The 21,752-nt window shown below is 52.4% G+C and overlaps 3 protein-coding genes across 4 annotated transcripts in view; 1 reads left to right on the plus strand and 2 right to left on the minus strand.

Annotated features, from left to right (window-relative positions):
• Positions 1 to 303: 303 nt before the first annotated feature.
• LOC129199137 (uncharacterized) lies at positions 304 to 10,359 on the minus strand. The gene is made up of 5 exons (XM_054809012.1): positions 10,208 to 10,359; positions 6,130 to 6,291; positions 4,216 to 4,315; positions 1,527 to 1,657; positions 304 to 906 (listed from the first exon to the last, which is right to left on the minus strand). The coding sequence occupies exons 1-5, from the start codon at positions 10,256 to 10,258 to the stop codon at positions 625 to 627; spliced, it is 726 nt and encodes a 241-aa protein (XP_054664987.1). The 5' UTR covers positions 10,259 to 10,359; the 3' UTR covers positions 304 to 624.
• Positions 10,360 to 10,967: 608 nt separating this feature from the next.
• Positions 10,968 to 16,285, plus strand: TRMT10B (tRNA methyltransferase 10B). Of its 2 annotated transcripts, XM_054809009.1 has the most exons (8): positions 10,968 to 11,137; positions 11,269 to 11,377; positions 11,506 to 11,630; positions 12,183 to 12,335; positions 13,121 to 13,199; positions 14,060 to 14,127; positions 14,422 to 14,545; positions 15,598 to 16,285. In XM_054809009.1, the coding sequence occupies exons 1-8, from the start codon at positions 10,988 to 10,990 to the stop codon at positions 15,702 to 15,704; spliced, it is 915 nt and encodes a 304-aa protein (XP_054664984.1). In that variant the 5' UTR covers positions 10,968 to 10,987; the 3' UTR covers positions 15,705 to 16,285. The 2 variants fall into 2 exon arrangements, with proteins under 2 accessions (XP_054664984.1, XP_054664985.1); XM_054809010.1 differs by lacking the exon at positions 12,183 to 12,335 and having other exon boundaries at positions 15,598 to 15,880.
• The window catches only part of FRMPD1 (FERM and PDZ domain containing 1), a 42,397-nt gene continuing 36,927 nt past the window's right edge, over positions 16,283 to 21,752 (minus strand). Inside the window, exon 17 of the mRNA XM_054809015.1 lies at positions 16,283 to 20,778. Within this exon, the coding sequence (XP_054664990.1) occupies positions 18,434 to 20,778 (2,345 nt within the window). The 3' untranslated portion in view covers positions 16,283 to 18,433. The remainder of the gene's footprint in view (positions 20,779 to 21,752) is intronic.

Raw genomic sequence — 21,752 nt, forward strand, 5'->3', positions numbered from 1 at the left:
CTGCGCGCCCACCGCCCCGCCCGTCACCGCCCTCTCGCGGCGCAGCTCGGGGCACGTGACTGCCCCCCCCCCGCACGCGGAGGTCGCGTTCCGCGGGGACGGCCGCGGGGGGGGGGGTCAGGCCTTGTGCTCCCCGCAGCCGCCCCCGCCCCCCGCTCGCCGCCTCGGGGGCACAGACGCGCGCAGCGCTGCGCGGCGGGGGCAGAGCCAGGCCCCTCGTCCTCCACCATCCTCCCCAGGCCCAGGAACTGCAAACCCCCGGTAACCTGCCGGCCGCCAAGAGTACGTACAGACCACCAGGCCAGAATGAAGTGTATTAGATTTCACACCGCAGAGCTGACGAACGCCGTAGAACAGCTTGCGTGAGGTCACATCGTGACCCAGTGAGCTTGTTAGCCGGACAGCCAGTGCGGAGACCAAAGCTACAATCTTCCAGCTGTGCCGGGAGCACAGAAGCACTGGAGTCGGCCCAAACACTGAGAAAAAGGGAAGCCCCCCCAGCCCTCATGGCTACAATCTGGCATTAACTGTTTAACCCTTTTACGCATTCAGAAACAAGCTGTACTAGCTTGACAAATAAAAGCTTGATCAATCGTTCAGATGCATAGGCGTCAGAGAGCCCTGTCAGGCATGCTCAGCTTCCTCTTTCTCTCCATGGGGCATCCTGCCCATGGTATAGAATTCCTTGTTTGGGCGTAGGTCAATATAATGAGCTATGCGATTAGACATAGCAAAAAAAGCAGAAATCATGCCTATGTCCCAGGCATCTTCCCGGTCAAAACCATGCCTCTCCAGCTTCTGGAAATGCTCTTCAGTGATGTTATCAGCTCGACAGACTGCAAGAGCAAACTCCAGCATTGCCAGGTCCCGGTCACTCAGGTCAGCCAGTTTCCAGTTCACAATGACCTGTGAGAACGCAGAAACCAGAGGTAGCACAGATGGCCCCAGCGAACAGTCTAACCACTTTCTTTGCTCCGCAGACCAAAGAGATGGCAGTACACAGGCTCTTGCTCAGCACCTGAACCGGATGTCCTGGCTACCATCAGACAAAAGACTCATCTGTTTTACTGCCCTTTCTCATCTTGGAGACTGTGACAGTTTTGCTGAGCAAGCTATGGAGAATTTCTTGAAACAGGACCCAATGCTGCCAAGATGCTGCAGCTCCCTGTTCGTAGGAAGTTCCTCCACAGACCAGATTAAAACAGCAAAGAACGTGGGCAGCAGGATGAATGCTCTGCAGGTCAACCATCCCTCACTGCATCTTGCTTGGAAGGTGGATGAGGCTACGCAGACCCCCACCTTGAGGTCCTACCCCACTGCTCACCAATAAACCTAGTAAGCCAGGTATTGAGTTAGAGCCCCAGACAAGCAAAATTGCTCAAGATTGCTGGGAACCACATAGATCAAAGGTTCAAAATATAGATTAAGGATCAAAACTTCAGGAAAGCAGACACGAGGCGGCCATTCCCACCTCCCAAGGGACCACGCGAAGGAGGTGGGGCGCACACTGTTGTAACCTCACTGACCTGGTCAGCCAGCGCTGGCTGCTTGGAATATATCCGATGAAGTGCTCCATGTGCAACCACACAGTAGGGACATCTATTCACAACACTTGTAGCCACAATTATGAGCTCTTTGTCTGCCTTGCTCAGTCGCCCTGCAGGGACAGCAAAAGATTTGGCACACTTTGCTGTTAAAAATGTCCACCACAAGTACCACTGGGGAAACAGGGAGGAGAGGGCTCCAGGTACAAGCTGTGTGCAGTACAGCCCAGGAGACAGAGCTCCAGAGAGCATGCAGGGAGACATTGCAACCAAAGCTCTTAGATGACAGGGCAAGGGGCAATGGCTTTAAATGGAAAGGCAGTAGGTTTAGATTGGACATAAGGAGAAAATATTTTATGATGAGGGTGGTGAGACACTGGGACAGGTTGTCCAGAGAAGTCATGGGTGTCCTCCCCGTGAAGCATTCAAGGTCAGGTTGGACTTGGACAGGGCTTTCAGCACCCTGATCTAGTGAAAGATGTCCCTGCCTGAAGATGGCAGGGGAGGTGTTGGATTAGATGATCTGTAAAGGTCCCTTCCAACCCAAAGCATTCTGTGACTTTTTGATCATCCATGCCACCAATTTACCTGAATAGTTGCTTGTGAGGCACCTAATTAGGATGAGGGACTTAGGATTTGTGCAACAGGGAAATAACAATTCTACATAACAGGAAAATTTAGAGGAGCAAAATTACTTGCTCATCAAGTAGGAAGCTCATTTGGTACTTCTCTGTGCATGTCTCAGAGGCAAATGGCTAGGGAGGGTCTTGTCTGTTCTTCCTTTGATGCTCTATTGCTGCTTTCACAGAAAAGTGTGGTGTTCTAAAACCTACTAAGGAGGTTTCATCAAGTAAACATTATTGGCAGCTTTTGAATGCACAAAGAAAAAAACAAAAGGAACAATGAGGTGCCCTAGGACTAGGGCTTTGAGAACTTCTAGTGACCATCAGACAGATAAACCACAACTTCTGCAGAGTGTCTAGCCCTGTGACTGCTCTAAAGAAGCTGTGGGAAAGAAGACTATGCTTTGTTATACTCAGAATCAATCCTAATCATTTTCACACACACAGCTTCACAACAGGACTGTGCACAGGATCTGAGGAACTTACCAGCCTGTGTATCAGTACTCATGCTCTTTGCTTTTTTTAAGATAATTAGCAGCAGGGTTTTTTCAAAACTACACAAGGACGGTCAGGGTCCCTCCCCTCCCCACAAAAGCTATTGCTTTACTGGAGTTTGAAAATGTTTCCATAAAACCAGTGTCTTCTAAGAGCATGAAAGACACTACTAAAACTACTAAAATCTCCTGGGTAGAGAGAAATCAGGAGAAGAGGCCGCCTTGCTGTGGTTCAGCACCAGAAGGTGGCAACAGCTTGACACTGCAGGAGAGATGCTGAAAAGGGTGAGATCCAAAATAGTCCTACTCTTCAAGTCAAAAAGGAAGCATGGGAATGAAAAGGGAAAACCAGACCCTCGTACAGCTAAGGGCATGGCTCCACTCCAGCAGCACAAGCTGAAAGCTTCAGAGACTGCATGTACCATGTGAGAGAGGCACGAGGCTGCACTCCTCACTGCCTCCCCATCTTGCCAAGACACTGCTCCTGAGCCCTCATCTCCCATAAGCAGGAGGAGCAGTCTACACACACCAGCTTATTTTACAAAATCCTGGTTTTACTAATGTACGTTCAGAGCAAAAGCAACAAGAACAAGGCCCTTGGTGCCTTGTACCACAAGAAGTATGAGGGAGGAACAGGCAGTCCTCCTCTCCAGGGCTGGAGAGCTGTGCAGAGTTCCCTATAGCCCTGCCCAGCTGCACTGCTGTAGCCAGCCCTCCCTCATCTCCACGGCAGGGCACCCAGAAGCTGCCTGCGCCACAGGGGTCCGGGACAGCACACTGCAAGCACCTCGGTCCTCCCCTTGCTGCTGCAGGGTACAGACACCTCTGGGTTCAAAGTCCCCAGTGCAGAGCATCAGGGCCCAGAGGGCACAGCCTCCCTCACATAAATTTTGTGCACTGCTTGCGGGCAGCTCATCACCAAGAACTATTGTGAAGGAAGAGCTGCAGGCAGGTTCAGCAAGGACCTGCCCCTCCTTTGGGAGCTGTTTTATGCTGGGCCCTTGGCTGTGACACTGCAGTGCCTGGCTGCGTAAGTCTGCTGGTCTCGAACCTGACTGACCCCAGGCCAACTTTCTGCCTTGATCATGGATCTGCCTCCTCCCCGTGCACTTGCCTGGGAAATCTAGACTCCTGGCTGGTCCTGGTCACCACCACCAGACCTACCTTGCTCGCCTTGCTCCAGTAGTATGGGACTGCAGCCTTGCGCGTGAAACCACTGCCTCTGCCTGGGCCCTTCAGCACACTCAGCTCCTGGCTCATCATCCCTTAGGCAGCAGCCCGTCCTTTCGTTGTCATGATACAGAGCACAGCGCAGCGAGGCAACAGAGCTTTACCTGAGCGCTGCTTTTTAACCACAGGCTAAAAAGTATGAAGCTGTATGCAATACAAGCGAAGCCAGAAGCAGCTGCGCAGTTCCAGCCTCTGCCAGCTATTATTATGGGCTGGGAAAATGCACAGTGAGACAATACATCTTATGATGTCAGAAACATCGGTTCTAGCAACTTTTTGCATCTACAAGGGGAAGGGCAGTTTTGAGGTGGCTGTAAGGTTTACCTGTGTCTTTGTTCATAATGGCATTGTAATATGCAAAAAAAGCTCTGAATTCAGCAGGTCGATGAGACATGGCTTTGAACACATTCGGCAGAAATCCAGTCTGTTGAAGGAAAACAAAGTCAAGAATTGTAACTTAACACAGAGCACAGAGGACAACATTAATGCATTAGGCTTAGAGAACAATTTATTAGCACAGCAGCGCTGGAGAATCTTTGCAGACCCATTCTCTTGCTCTTTGAGCCCATTTAGACGTATGACTGAACGTGTAATGATGTGCTTCTTAATTAGGTGTTGCTGCAGTTTCATAGCATGACTGATCTGCTCACTTCAGCCACAGCAGTAATGACCACAGTCACATCGGCAAGCTCCTTTCCAAGCTGAGAGGCTGTCTCCACTTGGTCTCCCTCCACAGATGCTGTTATGTCGATGTGACCATCCTGAACCTTCTGTAACCCTTCTCTTCCCTCTGACCTTACAGGATGTAAGAGAGGGCCAGCCCAATCTGAACAGCATGCTGTTTGAGGTGCCGGCACACAGTGGATGTATATGCTGACACAACGATGCTGCTCTACTCTCCCCATTCTGCCCGTTAACTGCCAGTGCCCAGTCCATCTCTGTGATGGTGTGCGGGGCTGCCTTTCCCAGAATGGCTTGCTGCCTCTCACATGCAGGATCAGCTGATGCAGCACCCACCCGTGCTGGGGTCCCAGCAGTCAGCATTTATCAGCAGGGGTTCAGCCTCAGTGCCTGGCTGCCTGCTGAGGTTCTAAACACTCAATTTGCTGTGATTGTGCTAACTGCTCGCAGACTCCATCAGCTTACTAGCTGCTGTTCTTCATGGCGTTTATGGAAAAGGAGAGTAGCCCAGGTGTCACAGACCCCTCTAGCAACCTCCCTCCACTGCCACACAATCGCCTGTGCCTTCCTCCTGTCTCACCCTTTTGTTTACTGTTAGTTAACCAACGGGAGGCTCTTCACTCTTCATCGACAACCCATTAGTTTACTTAGGAACCTCTGGCAACAGAGGTTGGAGCACTGTTTGGATATCCAAGTCTGCTAGGTTGATTGGATCCTGCACATAGGTCTTTGTTGAATGCTTCTGTGCACTGACACGCAAGGGTTTGCATCACAGCATGCGAAATTTGAGCTGACTCTTCCTCTGTACATCTACCCACAAGTCTGCTGACTCCTTTCGTTATTACACAAACTGCACCAGGGCCACTGCAACCGTAGCAGAGCACAGATGCAACAGGCTGGCAGGAAGGATAGGGAGGGATGGACTCGCAGTCCCCTGAGGGAAGCTCTTGGAAGAGAGAAGTCTTCACAGAGCTGTGGTCGGTGGAATGTTTTAGCCATCAGGAAGGACTGTGTGGCATTCCTTCTCTGCAACAGCAGGGAAGGAAACTCTTGTCCAATTCCCTCTTTTTCCCCTTATACACAGTTCTGCATTAGGCTTACTGTTCTGCCACTCTGCAACCCGTGCAGCTTTGGAGAAAAAAAGTCAAAGCTCAAAAGCAGAAATACCCCTTGAACCTTTTAATACTGTCATCAAACCAGCTCCTCCTGTGTTTTTAATCTATTAGAAGTGTTAAAAACACTCTTAATAGTGTCTCAAGTAAACACAAATGCTCTCCCATTAGCTGGAACATTAACATCTATGAGACACCATCTGAAACAACCCACTAGTCTCATGGAAGCAGGGAGACTTACAATCCTGCCAACACACTGAATGATTTCCAGTAAAATCTCCATCCTGTAGACTGGAGAGAGCTTTGCAAGAAGTGCTGCTCACCTCAGTCTCCTGTCAGGCTTGTGTTAGACCTAACTGGACCAGAACTGCTCTCTTATGATGTATGACCTACTCAGACTTTGGACCCTTTCCACTGACAGAGTTTTGCAGCAGAACTCCTTTACCTTCATTTCTACTTCCTCCATGAGCTCCACAATGTCATACGGCATGTCCTTCTTATTGGGTACCGGGTACCGCCCAACAGGTTTTGCACGGCTCTCTTCATTGGTGCTGTATGCCACCTGGGGCCGCCTCCAGAGTCCCCCCGAGGCTAGGAAAGGCAGAAGCTGGGGAGAAAGGAAGGAGGAAAGTTTATTTGGAAGGACATGTATCATCTCGGCAGCCTAGGGAGGGAGGACTTTTCCTCAGCTACTCCTACTTTTCTGACAGGACCCAGAGGCACCACTGTTGCTGTGAGTCACTCGCTGCTCCATTAGCGGGGCAGTCGGTGCTCTGGGAAAGGAAACCCAAGTCCCATTCGTGGCTGTAGCCCTAAGCTGCTGTGTGGGCATCCAGCAGGCATCATCTCCCCTTGTCCCTCTCCTATGCGCCATCTCAGCTGCAGGCCACAGCTGCTACTCCTTGCAGTCCTCACCAGCCATGGATCAGCCCATCTGCACCAATGCTGAACCTGTGGCATCTCCCAAGCTTAAAAGGCTGTTCACGCTAATCTGCACACAGCAACATCACACGGACATCCAGCAGTGGCCCTAACAGATCTTCTTCAACAAAGAAGCACAAATAAATTCAAGGTCTTTTTTTTCTACCAATCAGCCTTCCAGGCAAAGCCACCTTCCCTCCTGCAGAACAATCAGTGGCACCAGAATCAGACCTTCTAGAGGCCTGAGGCAAACAGCATTGTTAGGCCAGAACCACTGGAAAGGGTTTGGTATTGACAAGACTGTATCACCCTTTGTAATGCTGCATTACTGTAACAAGAAGTTGTGGTTTCACAGCATCTAGGCTATAGGCCTTGTTAGCTCTTCAGCTGTGCCGCAAAGGGCTTTACAAAAGCAGCTGCATCATACAGATGGGAGGGCTGGGACAGAGAGCAGAGTGACTCACTGTTGGCGGTCGGTGCAGGTGTGGGAGCAGAGCCCAGGTGTTCTGGAGCCCTGCTCGGAGGGTGCATCAGGAAGTTCCTGGAATGCATCAATGATAACTTCCTCCTCCAAGTGATAGAGGAGCCAATGAGGAGAGGTGCCATGCTGGACCTTGTTCTCACCAACGAGGGGCTGGTGGGGAATGTGAAGCTCAAGGGCAGCCTTGGCTGCAGTGACAATGAAATGGTGTTCAAGATCCTCAGGGCAGCCAGGGATCAGGTTAGGAAAGCCAAAGCCCTGATAGAATTAAATCTGACCAGGGATGTTAAGAACAAGAAGAAAAGTTTCTATAGGTATGACAGCAATAAAAGGAAGATGAGGGAAAATGTGGTTACCCAGGATATGGAGAAGGCTGAGGTACTCAATGACTTTTTTGCCTCAGTCTTCACCGGCAAATGCTCAAGCCACACTGCCCAGGTCACAGAAAGCAAAGGCAGGGACTGGGAGAATGAAGAATCCGCCCACTGTAGGAGAAGATCAGGTTCAAGAATATTTAACGAACCTGAAGGTGCACAAGTCCATGGGACCTGATGAGATGCATCTGCGTGTCCTGAGGGAACTGGTGGATGAAGTGGCTAAGTCACTCTCCATCATATGTGAGAAGTTGTGGCACTCCAGTGAAGTTCCGACTGACTGGAAAAGGGGAAACTTAACCCCTATTTTTAAAAAGGGAAAAAAAGGAAGACCCAGGGAACTATAGACCGGTCAGTCTCACCTCTCTGCCTGGCCAGATCATGGGGCAGATCCTCCTGGAAACTGTGCTCAGACACATGGAAATTAAGGAGACAGTTGGTGACAGCCAACATGGCTTCACTAAGGGCAAATCGTGCCTAACAAATCTGGTGGCCTTCTATGATGGATTTACAGCGCTGGTGGATAAGGGAAGAGTGACAGACATAATCTACCTGGACTTGTGCAAAGCATTTGACACTGTCCCACATGACATCCTTGTCTCTAAATTGGAGACATGGATTCAATGGATCGACCACTCGGGTAAGGAATTGGCTGGGTGGTCGCACTGAAAGAGTTGTGGTCAACAGCTCGATTTCCAAGTGGAGAACAGTGACGAGTGCCGTTCCTCAGAGGTCGGTACGGGGACTGGCAGCATTTAACGTCTTTGTCAGCGACATGGACAGTGGGATTGAGTGCATCCTCAGCAAGTTTGCCCATGACACCAAACTGTGTGGTGTGGTCGACATGCTGGAGGGAAGGGATACCATCCAGAGGGACCTTGACAGGCTGGAGAGGTGGGCCCGTGCAAACTGCATGAGGTTCAACAAGGCCAAGTGCAAGGTCCTGCATGTGGGTCAGGGTAATCCCAAGCCCAGCTACAGGCTGGGTGGAGAATGGATTGAAAGCAGCCCTGAGGAGAAGGACTTGGGGCTGTTGGTTGATGAAAAGCTCAACATGAGCCAGCAGTGTGCGCTTGCAGCCAAGAACGCCAACCGTGTCCTGGGCTGCATCAAAAGAAGTGTGACCAGCAGGTCAAGGGAGATGATTCACTCCCTCAACTCTGCTCTTATGAGACCCCACCTGGAGCACTGCATCCAGCCCTGGGGTCGCCAGTACAGGAGAGACAGGGAGGTGCTGGAGCGAGTCCAGAGGAGGCCACGGAGATGATCTGAGGGCTGGAGCACCTCTCCTGTGAAGACAGGCTGAGAGAGTTGGGGTGGTTCAGCCTAGAGAAGAGAAGGCTCTGGGGAGATCTTATAGCAGCCTTCCAGCACCTAAAGGGGCCTACAGGAAAGATGGAGAGGGACTGTTTCTCAGGGAGTGTAGTGATAGGACAAGGGGTAATGGGTTTAAACTAAAGGAGGGTAGATTGAGATGAGATGTGAGGAAGAAATTCTTCCCTGTGAGGGTGGTGAGGCACTGGCACAGGTTGCCCAGAGAAGCTGTGGATGCCCCATCCCTGGAAGTGTTTAAGGCCAGGCTGGATGAGGCTTTGGGCAACCTGGTCTAGGGGAAGGTGTCCCTGCCCATGGCAGGAAGGGTGGAACTAGATGACCTTTGAGGTCCCTTCCAACCCAAACCATTCCATGATTCTATGATCTTCGCGGCTCCCCGGCACACACCACAGCAGTTCTGAATGTTCCCAGGAACACTGCATGATCCCCAGTCACCCCCACCACTGCATGCTGTCCCCCACAATTTCGGGGTGAAAACTAAACCTGTTGGATCACACATTCTCTGAGTGTTCTTGCTAGGCATATACTTGAGTTCTGGCCTGAAATGCCAACATGCTACTGCAGTATAAATGAGTAACACCTCAGCTTGCTGTTATGAGAAGGAAGGTGCTGAAACAGCTGTACAAGCTGTAGCAGAATGCATCCAGGTACCACCTATGAAAATGATGAGAAAAACACTAAAGCAAGTATAAACAGGAAAACCATCTCAGATATGAAACTTCTAAGGGTAAGTGCAAAAATACATTCGGGTGCAACGAGTCACTTTAGGGCCACTGAAAGCAGGGATTCCCATCACTGACATAAAGGTCAGCTGTACACCTGGTTCAAAACTGGAGCAAACGTGTATACATCAGTACAAAGGTCTGTTGGGTTGTCCTCTCTAGCACTGGAAGAGAATGTTAGGGACCGGAGGACTCACGATGTGTGACACAGGACAGCAGCTTCAGAGGGACGGCACTCAAGTGTCTGACAGATTTACCCTCCGTTTGCGAGGCGTATGACACCCCGAGAGAAAAGGAGAAACCATCAAAGGGTAGGAGCCGGTGGCCTCGATAAGAGCCGATGGCTCCGTGGAGGCCGCAGCCGGCGTGGCCATCGCGCCGTTTCCGCTCCACCTCTTCTCCCGCGGAGGGGCTGGCCGCACCAGTAGGCGCCGAAGCCAGCCCCCGGCCCGAGGTGCTCGAGCGCGGCCGTCCGGGGGCGCGGGGGTAGGAGCTGGCAGCTCCCGTGGGCCGCCGAGCGGGCGATCGTCGCCCCCGCCCGTCGCGTTCAGCCCGGAGCCGCCCTCACCGCGCCATCGCAGCCCCGCCGCCGCCCGCTGCCCCAGGCCCGCGGGGCGGCTCCTCCCGTCTGGAGCCCTCCCCTGCTGCCCCGCGCTCCCCGGCGGGGCCCCGGGTCGAGCCCCTACTCACGGGCGGCCGGACGGGGCGCAGCCGCAGGCCGCGCAGCAGGGAGCCGCTCATGGCCCGTCCTCCCCTCGCGCGCTGCCGGGCAGGGGCGGCGGGGCCGGCGCAGGCGGGGCACGGCCTGACCCGCCTCCCCCCGGCACGGCCTCCCCGCCCCGGCACGGCCTCCCTCCGCCGCGCCGCAGCAGCCGCGCGCTGCTGGCCTCACCGGCCGGAGGGCACAGCTAGGAGCTGGGGGGTTGCCAGGGCGGCCAAGCCTGCAGTTCGACGCGGGACACTCAACGCTGGGAAAGTGCCACGACGCCGAGACAGGCAGACGCCCATTGGGATCGTGGGGACGCTCCGGGAGCCTGATGCCCTGCGAGATGCCGTTGGGCCGCCCGCGCCGCCGGGGGATGGTTCTTCCGCTCGTCGTGCGGAGCCTTTCGCGGGCGGCAGCCGACGGCGCGGCTCTGCCCCCGCCTTCCCGCTCCGCGGCTCCCCGCCAGCCGTGCCTGGGGCTGGCCTACGCTCCCAAGGACCCGCGCGAGCCTGCTGCGCCCACCCACGGAGCAGAGCTCGAGGACCGAGCGCGCCCGCAGTACTGAGCAGCCCGCCTGGGCCTCGCTCGTTCGGCTCCTTCGCCCGAGCGCGACCCGCTCGGTCCCCGCCCTAGTGTGCCGGCAGCGCCTCCGGCGACACCCGCTCGGGGCCGCCCCGCCCCTTCCATGACAGGCACCGCCCCGAGCCCGCCCCGGGTCCGCCTCGGTCCCGCCCAGCCCCGCCCCAGACGGAAAAGCGGCGCCGATGGCGGGCGGCGGCGCTGGTGGTGGCTGCCCGTCGGTGGAGGCCGAAGGGGAGGCGGCGGTAGCCTGCGAGGCCCTCCGTCTGCTGCGGATAGAGCCCTCGGCTGTCGGCCCTGGCGCGGGGCGGGCGGGCGGCGCGGCGCGGTGCTCGGTAGGCACTATGGGGCGGGGCGGGGGGCGGCCGTGCCGTGCCGGATCCAGCTCAGGTCCGTCGCCGGCAGGGCGGCCCCGCGGGCTCGGCGGCAGGAGGCCCGCAGGCCTGAGGCCCCGCTGCTCCCACAGAGGAACGTGCTGCGGAAGCGGAGGCACTGGGAGCGGGTCCTGGCGGCGAGGAGGAGGAAGCGGCGGCAGGAGCGGGAGAGGAGCAGGGCCCGGCGGGCCGCGGGCCCAGGTGAGGGGCGGCGCGGTGCGGCCCCGCCGACGGGCTCCCGGCCGGGGGGCTGGTGCCCGGCCGTGGGCGGGCGAGGCCCCGCGGCCCCACTGGGCCCTGGACTGCCTTCTGTCTGCTCTGCCTCCCAGGGGCTGCCAGCCGGGACGGCGGGAGGGTCCCGGCTCCCCTCGCGAAGGAACGCCTTCTGGGCGCCAGGGCGTCGGGGCCCTGGCTCTGCGTGGACCTCGGCGTGGCCGACCGCATGACACAGAAGGTACAGGGGCCTGCAACGCCCTTCTGCACCGGTGCTACCACTGCCTGCTGGTGCAGTTCCTTTCTGGGGCCTGGAAAATTCTCAGAAGTCCTGGGAATGTGCAGGGAGGGAGCAGTGGGGAGCCCTCTGAAACAGGGCCACGGGAGAGGGGGGTGGCTGGGGCAGAGCACTGTTTTGTTCTAGCTGTGCTGGGAAACTCTTAAATGCTCCAGCTCAGCTAGAGCCGGGATTTGTAAGGGTGGACACACAGCAGCTCTCTTGAGCTCAGCCTTGGGGGAGAGGATGCTGGCCCCTCCTTTCTCTGCCCATCCCTCCACCCCCGGGCCTGCCTATGGCTGTCTGGTCTCCAGTACTGGGTGGCTGCACACACAGCTTACTGGATTTCCCTGAGACCCAGAGGCAGCTGAGCTGTGCACCCCAGGAACAACCTTTCCAGAGCCTCAGCAACCAGCCAGTGACATGGGTGTGATGAATGTCCGCAGGCCCTGAATGGAACCATGTTCCCCCCTGCCCCTAGACTTGTGGGTCACTGTTCTTGTTATTTGTTGGAAGGAAACAAGCCGCCTCGCCTCCCAGATCAGGAGACTCTACGGGGCAAACAAGCGGTCTGAGAAGCCATTTTGGCTCTGTCTGACGGAATTTGTGGTGGGGTCATCGATCTATGAGGAGTGTTTTCGCATGAACGATGGCTTCTCCAATTATTTGGTAAGGGGCTTTGACCACAGTGCTTTCAAGGCTTGTAGCGCCCCATGGTCACAGTCCTGGCCCTCATTGTTGACCCAGGACAGGCCAAGGTGGGCTCCGATGGTGGGAATGCAGTTCATTGACAGTGGTTAAGGTCAGATCTTCTTGCCCTTCAGCAGGAGACAAAACTGACACGTAATGGGGCAATGTGCAAGGCCTTCTGGTTAGAGCTCACGTCCCTCCTGCCTGCAGAAGAAGAATTCCTTCTCCAGATGCTACTTCTGCAAAGACACTTGTGATACTGGCGACAGGCAGACAAATAAGCTTGGTCAGGCTTTGCACAGGTCATACATTCCTGTCCTGGGTTTTTGTACCAAGCTTGGTCTGACTTGAGCACGATACCTGCATATACAGGTTGTGGCAGTGACATTGAGCTGTGCATTCTACAGCACGTGTAGGGATGCACTTGGTAACAGTGAGGGGAGAAAACTACCTGAAGTGGAGATTGCTGAATCTGTCAAGAATTAGAATCTCATTTAAAATTAGGTAATTATTGCTGATGTCCCTTCCTCAAACCGTGTCTAGGGATTTTGATGAGAAGAGAATTTAATGGATTTTGAGATATGTATCGTTCAGTGCCCATATAGAAACATCTTCCAAATTAAAAAAAAATCTCTATCAGAGTTTAGACACCTAAGGCACTAGCATCAGTCCTGGTATACTTCTGTGTCTGAGCATGGATTTTGCTCTGGCAGATGGGAGTTTGGGCTAATGCACCGCTTCTCTTCCTGTCTTGCATTTTTCAGATGGATACAACTGAAGAAAGTTACCTGGACCTGTTTCCTTTAGATGCAATTGTTTATCTCACTCCTGACTCTGAGAATGGTAAATATTTTACTTGTTTTAGGCACAGGGGAACTAAGGTATAAGGTTGATTTTTAAGCTTTTCTTTTTTGAGACTATTTCATACTTCAAGTGATTCAATTCCAAGCATTCACAGTCTCAAATTGCATGATATTTACTGTGTACTTAGGTCTGATGCTAAATCTGTTCACATCTCAGTCTGTTTTGACAGTGAATGAAGTTTTGAGTCACAGCTGTGTGTGATCTGCAGCAGACTTAACTGAAAACCTGTGTGTAGATCCCCTGCAGTTTGTAATACTACACAGTGGCAAAGTGGAGATGCTGTGGCAATTTTGAATACAGTCTAAATTATATCTTTCTCTGAAATAATGCAGGACCTACAACATTCCTTTTATTGCTTAATTTGCTGCTGTGTTTATTTTTTCCTCTTCCTACATTTCTAACCAGCCACGTGTTCCCTGGGGACATAAATCCCTTTCTTGTTTTACCCAGGTGCCTTACTCTGATAAAGAATCTGGTAAGGGTGGGGGAAGGTTTTAGTAGGTGAGACCTTGACAGTGGGAAGGCATCTGCAGAGCAGATTGGGATCAGACTGACCAGATCAGCCGCATCTCAACAGACAAAGGTTAAAGGGAGCAATGCCTGGTGTCTCTAGCACTCCATGCTTTCAGCCTACATCTGATCTCCCCCTTTCAGTCTGCCTGTGGGTTCAAGCAGACACTCCTGTCTCTGAAGCCTCAGCCTCGTTCACAGTCTGAGGCTCCAGGGTGAAGGGTGACTGGCCATGGCTTTCTCATGGACGTGGGGTCTTGCTTGGGGAATGGTGTAATGCAGGATTTTACTGTTGTATGGTGGTGAGCAAGTGCTTATCTTGTTTCTAGTCCTTGAAGATATTGATCCAAGTAAAGTGTACGTCCTTGGAGGCCTGGTGGATGAAAGTATTCACAAGGTGGGTAGTACCTGTCAGAACCTGAAGGTGCTGTCTGCCCCATTCTCTTATGAGAGGAGAGACATCCCATGCTGCTGCTGCCTCAATTTGAGACATCGCTATTGTGCCACGATCCATTTTTCCTCAAGGTTCTGCCTGGATCCAGCACGAAGCTGAGAGAGACTGCAGCAGTCTCAGTGAGATGAGCTCCAGGACAGTTTTTGGCTTCATAGCTGCTTGTACCCAAAACGATGTGCATCCAGTGCATGTGCAAGTTTGTGTACATTTGCAACCTTGTTCTCATTTCCCTTGCAGAAGCTGACTCTGCAAAGGGCACAAGAGCAGTCCTTGCAAACAGCCCGCCTCCCCATTCGTGAGTACATGGTGAAAACCATTAACGCCAAGAACTACCATTCAGAGACACTGGCAATTAATCAAGGTGAGAGGCTGAGCCATGTCCTGTCACTTCCCTGGGCTGGAGGAGGTTATCAAGCAGCAGAGCTCTCACAATGGAGGCCCAGTGCCGAGTAATGGGGAGAACACTGGGAGCAGAATTTTCTCTTACTAGGTTTTATCCCTGCTGCCCCCATTTTAAGGTCTTGTGTGCTTCTCTGCATCAGCCTGTTCTCAGAGGAGCAGGACTTGCATCACTCATTTTGCACAAAGCACTGAACAGTTAATGTGCAGACATGTGGAGGCTGTTGTTACTACAAGTCACACAAGGTCCCAGGCAAGGGATAAGGACAGATGTTGTCAGGCCTGTGTCAGGCTCAATCAAGGCAAGGCTCACACCACCAGGGTGGGGTCTTTGTGGGCTACACTGCTGTGATGGTTCCATGTCATGACCACGGGCTGGGCCACCTGGTCACATCAGTGGATGTGCTCATGCTCCTCCACCTCTCCTGGCAGTCTGTGGCTTTGTAATGTGAACACCTCTCTGCTAGAGACTACAGAAGGGCCTATGTCCTAGTCCAGCTCTAATGAGTTCTTACCTCTGGCATGAGGACTTTCTTGCCATCTCCATCAGCACAAGGCAGAGGAGGTGGCGGAGGGCTCTGCAGAGCACCAAGCCTAGCTGCAAGGGACCACTGTGTGTCCCAAGGGAGCCCTGATGTGGAAACACAGCATCTGAGAAGCAATGGTGACGTACAGTAAGTATGACCTACCATGGGTATACTGTCAGCAGCAGCACAGCCAGCTGTGACAGGTTAGTCAAAATGGTGTCTGGGGGAACCTTGCTTGAGTTGATGCAGTGTCTGCTTTTCGTAGCCAGAGCTCCCCAAAGTCATATTCAAAATAGTCATCTGCTCCTAGATGAGCTGCCTCAAATACTGGCTCATCAGATTTTCAGTGAGGAAATGCGAACCCCATATTAGCCTTCTCTGGCATCAGCTGTTATCATTTTGTGATTTACAGCCAGTGGGGTGTGTATTACAGAGCTTGCTATTGATACTGGTATCACAGCATGGTACATCTCTCTCTTCTTGACAGTCTTTGATGTCTTATCAACTTACTATGAGACCCGAAGCTGGCCAGCAGCCTTGAAAGCTGGAGTTTCTTCTGGAAAAGGCTATGTGCTACCAGATGCAGTGAAATAAGTGGAAATACCTCAGCATGACAAAGCACAAGAAAACTCTTTTATTTTGTAATGTTAAGGAGCTGTGCAGACGAGAGGCAAACTCCAAATTTCAGGCAGAGGCATCAGCATGAATGTGCATAGAGAAAATGGCTCTGCTTATGTCTTGTTTAAGGACCTTGTTGAGAGTGACACATTCTACCTCAGCAGTACAATGCTGGAAATTACTTTTCCCCTTGAGCAGAAAACAAAAGCTGATGGAACCCTGGCATCAAGTAAAAACTGACAGGATTTCACTTTTGCTTCTTTGCAGATGCTTGTTAGTGTTTCGGACTCTTGTATCTACACTTTTTCTGGGATAGGGAGGAGAGCTTTTAAGGTGTTTCTTTCATCTTGATCAAACAGTAAGGTGAAATTAGAATTGCAAGGCTTACTGCCAAGGAAAATTCCTTCCCATGGAAAAAGACAGTGCTGTTCCAATTGGGGAAACACAAGCTGGAAAGTGATTCCCCAGTGGAGAAACAGGTCCCAGGTGTGCCATGTCCTAACAACTTTAAACCAGGTGAAGACTTGGTGAATTGTTGAAGCCTATTGTAGCTAATCCTGTGCATCTAATCTAAAATAAAATGTTTACTTTTAAATTCCCATTGCATCCTTACAGTTACTGATGCATGCATGGTACATCATCAGACATGTAAAGTTCACCAACCCTGATGTTCCTCCTGGAAAGGTATTTGTGATTTGACTGTGTCCTGCCCAAAGAGCAGTGATGTATTTCACGGCCACAGCAGAAAGCATTTTTGATGCATCTAAGTCAATATGTTGCATCAGCTGTTGTTGCTAAAAAAACCCCTCAAACACAAAAACTCCTTCATGGTCAATGACTATGTCTAACCACTGTGGAAGAACCTGAAGGTCTTCTGAGGTAAATTACTGTCTCATATGCTTATGTGTTTTCATTTCTCCACATTAAGAGCCTTTTACCACACCTGGAAGTCAGTGCCTGTGAGACAATGTCAGTAGTGCCTGCTGTAACAGAAGCTGTTAGTGGGCACAGGGTGTTGCTCCCTACATAGGCTGAATTTGTGTTTGCCAGTGCCTGTTGCTTTGCTGTGTCTTATGAGCTTATCCCCTTGCTCACTGGCTGTTAGCGTGTAGTTGGAGGTCTGTACTTGGGCCTCAGTGTAAGAGGCCAGGCAGCAGCATATGCTAACCCAAACCATCTGGCAGTGCTACCCTCCCCAGTGCCTGAAGGTACTTTGGCCACCCTGCGCAGCCAGGAAAGCGGACTGCCCTTGGTTAGCTACATTGCTGCCTGTAGGCATACTGTGAGAGTACCAGCTGTAAGAGATTTGGTGTAGGAGTGGTAAATGTTGCCAAATTCCTGCGGGTGTTTGCTTGCCTGGCTGTTAAGAGTGTGTCTGGTTAGGGAGGTCTCAGGGGTGCTGCAGCACTCCCTTCTGCCCCAGCTGCCATCCTCTTCCACACCAGAGTTCAGCTGCAAGAACTTTCCCTTTACTCCCTCCAGAAGCATTAAAGAATGAGCAAAAAGTGGGGGTGCCCTCCTGCAGATGTTACATATCCACAGGACAATCCTGTCCCCACACTGCCCTGGTGCTCGGGAAGACGTGGTGTTCACAGGCAGAACTGGCCACCTATTGTGGCCTACCCATGCTTCTCGGCTGCCTGGTGCAGATCCCTCCATCCTGAGCACACTCAAGAAAGCTAGCCACTCCCAAGCAAGTCCCTAAGTTAGATAGCACCAATCAGGGACCTGCCTCCACCCTCTTCATCAGAGTGCACTGAGGTCATGCCTCCAGCACTGGAGTGCTGATTCACTAGACAAGCTTTAAGGGCAAACAGCTCATACCTAGCTAGGGATATACTGCATATGATGGAAGAAGAGCTACTGACAAGGTTGGGAAAGGGGGCTTGCCCCCTCCTGGGGAGGCCAGCATAATGGGTCATCTCCACAGCTGTGAAGGTGGCAGTTCAGTCTCAGGGCTTACTTGTTCCTTCTGGAAGACACAGATCCATAAGTAACATGGTGGGGGGGTCAATCAGGGACTTCCTCAAACATCAGCAAATGGAAATAGAAGAGCTGGCTGACACAGAAACAACACACGAGCAGGATATGGCGGTGTCTCCCTCACCTGGGACAACCCTCTTCAGCCTTTGCAAGGAAAAGCAGTTAAATACAGCATAGCTTTGTTCCCAAAGAGGTTTCCAAGTCCAGACACATCCTCAGCCACAGAAGGTGGACAAAGCAGCCTGGGTTCCTTCATGTTGGGTCAGGGTGGGATTTGATGTCACTCAAGAATCTGCCTGGAGAGTAAGGAGCATGAGGAAAGGCAGGCCAAAAGGCTCCTGTCTTTCTCCACAGGTGACAGAAGGCAGCTAAGACAACCCCTTGAGAATGGCCACCTTCAAGGCCTTTGGGAGGTGAGGGACAAGCTCCTGGCAAGGTACATAAGCCACTGAAGTTCTCTATGAGTTTGCATATTACATAGAGATTGTATATGCAGACTTACACAAAGCTAGGCTGGAGGGCAGTATCCTCTGCCCCATGACCACCCTGTGGACAAGGTGGCTCTTGGTGTAGCTAAGCCAACATGCGTGGACACATCCTTCCACAACCACTCTTGAGCTATGGGGCTAAACATCCTGTGGGGGAGAGCCTGGTAGTGGACAGAGGGAACATGGCTGGGGTCTTCCCCACCCAGTGCACCTGTGTGCCACCAAACAGCCCTGTCACAACAACGGGGGTACCCTGAACTGCTGCAGGAGACAAAACATGGCAGCTGCAAGGGCTGTGTGTTGGCGGGCGAGGAGCTTGGCACCCAGATCTGGGCAGCCTTGCCTGCAAAGCTGCTGGTGAACAGCCTGCACAAGCTGGTGGTAGGTGCCCACCACATCCATGAGTGCAGCCCCAAGCTCCTGCTGCCTCTGCCTGCACAGTTGGCAGTGTGTCACCCGGAAGCAGGCCACTGCCAGCTGAACTAGGTGGTCAAATGTCACCCTCAGCACATCCTGCAGCTCTTTGAGGGGCTGCTCTGTTTTCAGGAGCTCCTGGCAACTGGACAGCAGGTCCTGGGAGGCTAAGCGAAGGGCACCCTTGCTTTCAGCACCCTGCTCTGCACATTGTTCTTGCAGGTGGGTTGCGTGGTTCCTGGAGAGCTTCCCCACAACCTCCTGAAGCTCTGTAGTGTAGGCTAGGAAGCAGGAGAAATCTGCAGGGCTCATCCGTGCTTGGTCCTTCAGCTGGCTGAGGGCTTGGACATGAGGGTCCCACCATGCCACATCCCTAGCAATGGAAACTGAGTAACTGCCCACAGGGGTCCCAAGGAGACTGTGGCTGCTGGATGGTGGGGTGGTGAGGGGTCCCAGAAACGTGCTGCACATGGGGATGGTGGTTTCGCATTCCCCCTTGTCATCAGGCCTGTGGAAGCAGCTGATATAGGACAGCTGACAGCTGCACTTGTCCATCCCAAGCTGTGGTGATGTCGTCTTCATTGTGGAAAAACCCAAGGACCTAGTCATGATAGGGTCAGAAGGGGTCTGCTCATCCTTCCTGTGGTTAAAGCAGAGGAAGGATTGTTTTGAAGCCCCATGGCCTCCTGCTCTTTTCCCCAATGAGCCCAAGGGAATTTGGCCTGAGGAGCTGGAAAGCCCTAGAGATGGTGTCAGAGGAGAGTCTTTCCCCACCTCGGCAGCCTGTTCTCTGAGAAGAGGAGTCTGAACAGGCTGCGGCTGTTCATGAGCCATGTTTCCTGCCTCATTTCTGGGCTCTCCTTCATCCAGCCCCTGGCTGCTTACCAACTCTTCCTCAAAGGGTAGTCCAATTGAGAGTGTTTGCATATCCCTTCTGACAGCACCAGGCCTCAGGCACCCACTGGTCTTCTGAGAAGCCAAAAGCTGTAGTGGGCTATCTACCCTTTCCTGAGATGGGGTGGGTGATGTGAGGTCTGTCCTCACCCCAGATGACAGCCAGGAGAGGCGAGTTATAACCCCTGAAGTGCTGCTGCAATCTGTTAAGAGCTGGGTTACATCTGGAAAACCCATGAGATTTTTATTGTGCACTTTCCGTAAGGCCTCCTTGTTTATCACTTGTCTGCTTTTTGCCTGTGACAAGGCACTGTCATTGCTGTTTTCAGCACAGCTGTCACAATTAGCTTTTCTTTCTTCACAGGGAGCCAGGACAGGCTCCTTACATACTGCTTGCCTCCCAGCAGTGGGGAGCAGTTCCTGGGCCTGGGCCACCTCATGGGAAGAGGCCGTGCTGGGACCATGAGCTGACAGTGGCTGTGTGTGTTCATTAGCAGGGCAGGCCACCTCTTGGCCAAGGAATAGGGGTACATCACCAGCCTTGTGCTGGGCTGCCATCACCTCACCCACCTCCTCCAGTGCCACTCGGGCCAGCCAGCCTCCAGTGGCCACATCACTCTCCTCACTCAGGCTCCGAGTATTTGTCTTCATGGAGGAACTTTGCTGGGCAGCTCTGCTTTGTCCCCCAGGAAGGGGTACAGCTTCCTCCAGGGACAGGAAAGGTGGATCTGCAGCATGTGCAGGTTGGAGGCCTCCATCCACATGTATGGCAATGTCTGCACTCTCCTCCCTGTGCTGGTCATCCTGCAGGCGAACAGCTGAAATGGAAGAAACCACCAAGTCAGTCACTGACTTTGTTTCCATGGCGTCAGGCTCCATTTCCATCAGGTCAGAGGATAGGTTTGTGCTAGCAGTGTCTCTCTGGGCCTGTGTGGCAGCAGGAAGTCCCAGCTCTGCATCTTTCTTGAAGTTCTCTAAGGACGGTGGAGTGGGGGACTCAGCAAGGAGCGGTGGTGAGCGTGGCCAAGAGGAGCAGCTCTGCAGAGAGCCTGGCGAAGCCAAGGGGAAAGTGACCTGTGAGGTGTAATCCGTTTTCAGGAAAGATCTCCTCTTCCTCAGGCTCTTGGCATATGTCAGCTCCTTCTCCTTTCTGTGTTTCTCCCTTACTGTCTGCCTTGTCATCAGGTCTTCCCCCAAGCTATAACACCTTGGTTTCTTTAGGATGCAGGAGGAGCTGTCTGTATCCTCCCGGGATGTTATATTGTAGCCTGCTGGGAAGAAAAAAACATGCAAGTCAGGAAATAGCCCCAAGCAGCAGAATATCCATGCATCTATGCAGGGCCAAAAAAGCTGTTACCATAGACCCTGCAATTGCAGACATAAATGTTTGGCAGCAAAGCCTGGCTCCCAAGTGCCAAAGGAAAGTGTCTCTTATGTTATGATCAAGCACCTACTTGGAATCAGCTATGTCAAGAAAAATGAAGAGTCTGGGCCTGTGGCTACAAAGACTGATGTCCAGGATTAGTGATGAAGGGCGCTGGATAGTCTCTCCCTGGGAGACTGCAGTCACGATCTGACTGCAGGTACAGCTATAATTCTCAAGTTAAATTTGGTGATATTAGCAGCAGCTACAGAGAGCACTGCCTAAAGCTGTAGATTTATTAACACTGAATAAAAACATTATCAGAAATTCCCAGCCAGGATATTTAGATGATAAAAATTTCCAGAGATTAGAGTTTTGTGCCTGAACATGGTATTGTTACTGTGCATGAACGCAAAAGCCAAGATTGTTCTGACTACACAAAACACATTCTTAAGAAGTTCAGTTAATGTTGAAAGAGCTGATTATTTCAGAAACAAGAATCCTCTCCTTTCTGAGAAAATGAAACAACCAGGGACCTGCTCAGCCACAGGACTTCTTGACCCAATTAGGTAATATGCCCTGACCCCAAAATTATTTTTTATCTTGGAGGTGCATGGAACAGTAATGTTTTACAGCTTTTAGCTCTCCTCAGCTTGAAGGAAGATGACAGAGTGAAGGTACTGCCTGACAGTAGGAATATTTGCCATAAAGCTCCCTGTCAGTGCAAGGACACACATCTTTCCTGTGTTCTGTTTCTGGGACTCATCACTCTCTTCATCACTGAAGATTCAGCCTACATAGAAGGATGCACAGAACTTACTCATGCAGCATGTTGGCTGCAGGATCAGGCAGAGCCATGTATCAGTATTCTGGAATTCCTGT

This window comes from Grus americana, chromosome Z (genome assembly GCF_028858705.1).
Source record: "Grus americana isolate bGruAme1 chromosome Z, bGruAme1.mat, whole genome shotgun sequence".
In the NCBI taxonomy this organism is placed as follows: Eukaryota; Metazoa; Chordata; class Aves; order Gruiformes; family Gruidae; genus Grus; species Grus americana.

Bases quoted from the DNA above. Each gene is read 5' to 3' on its own strand.
- LOC129199137 (XM_054809012.1), bottom strand. From the start codon at position 10,258: ATGAGCGGCTCCCTGCTGCGCGGCCTGCGGCTGCGCCCCGTCCGGCCG. The intron at 6,292-10,207 runs GTGAGTAGGGGC...CTTTCTCCCCAG, and splicing joins TGCGCCCCGTCCGGCCGCCC to CTTCTGCCTTTCCTAGCCTC. The intron at 1,658-4,215 runs GTAAACCTTACA...CTGTCCCTGCAG, and splicing joins CATTATGAACAAAGACACAG to GGCGACTGAGCAAGGCAGAC.
- TRMT10B (XM_054809009.1), top strand. From the start codon at position 10,988: ATGGCGGGCGGCGGCGCTGGTGGTGGCTGCCCGTCGGTGGAGGCCGAA. The intron at 12,336-13,120 runs GTAAGGGGCTTT...TGCATTTTTCAG, and splicing joins ATGGCTTCTCCAATTATTTG to ATGGATACAACTGAAGAAAG. The intron at 14,128-14,421 runs GTGGGTAGTACC...TTTCCCTTGCAG, and splicing joins TGGATGAAAGTATTCACAAG to AAGCTGACTCTGCAAAGGGC.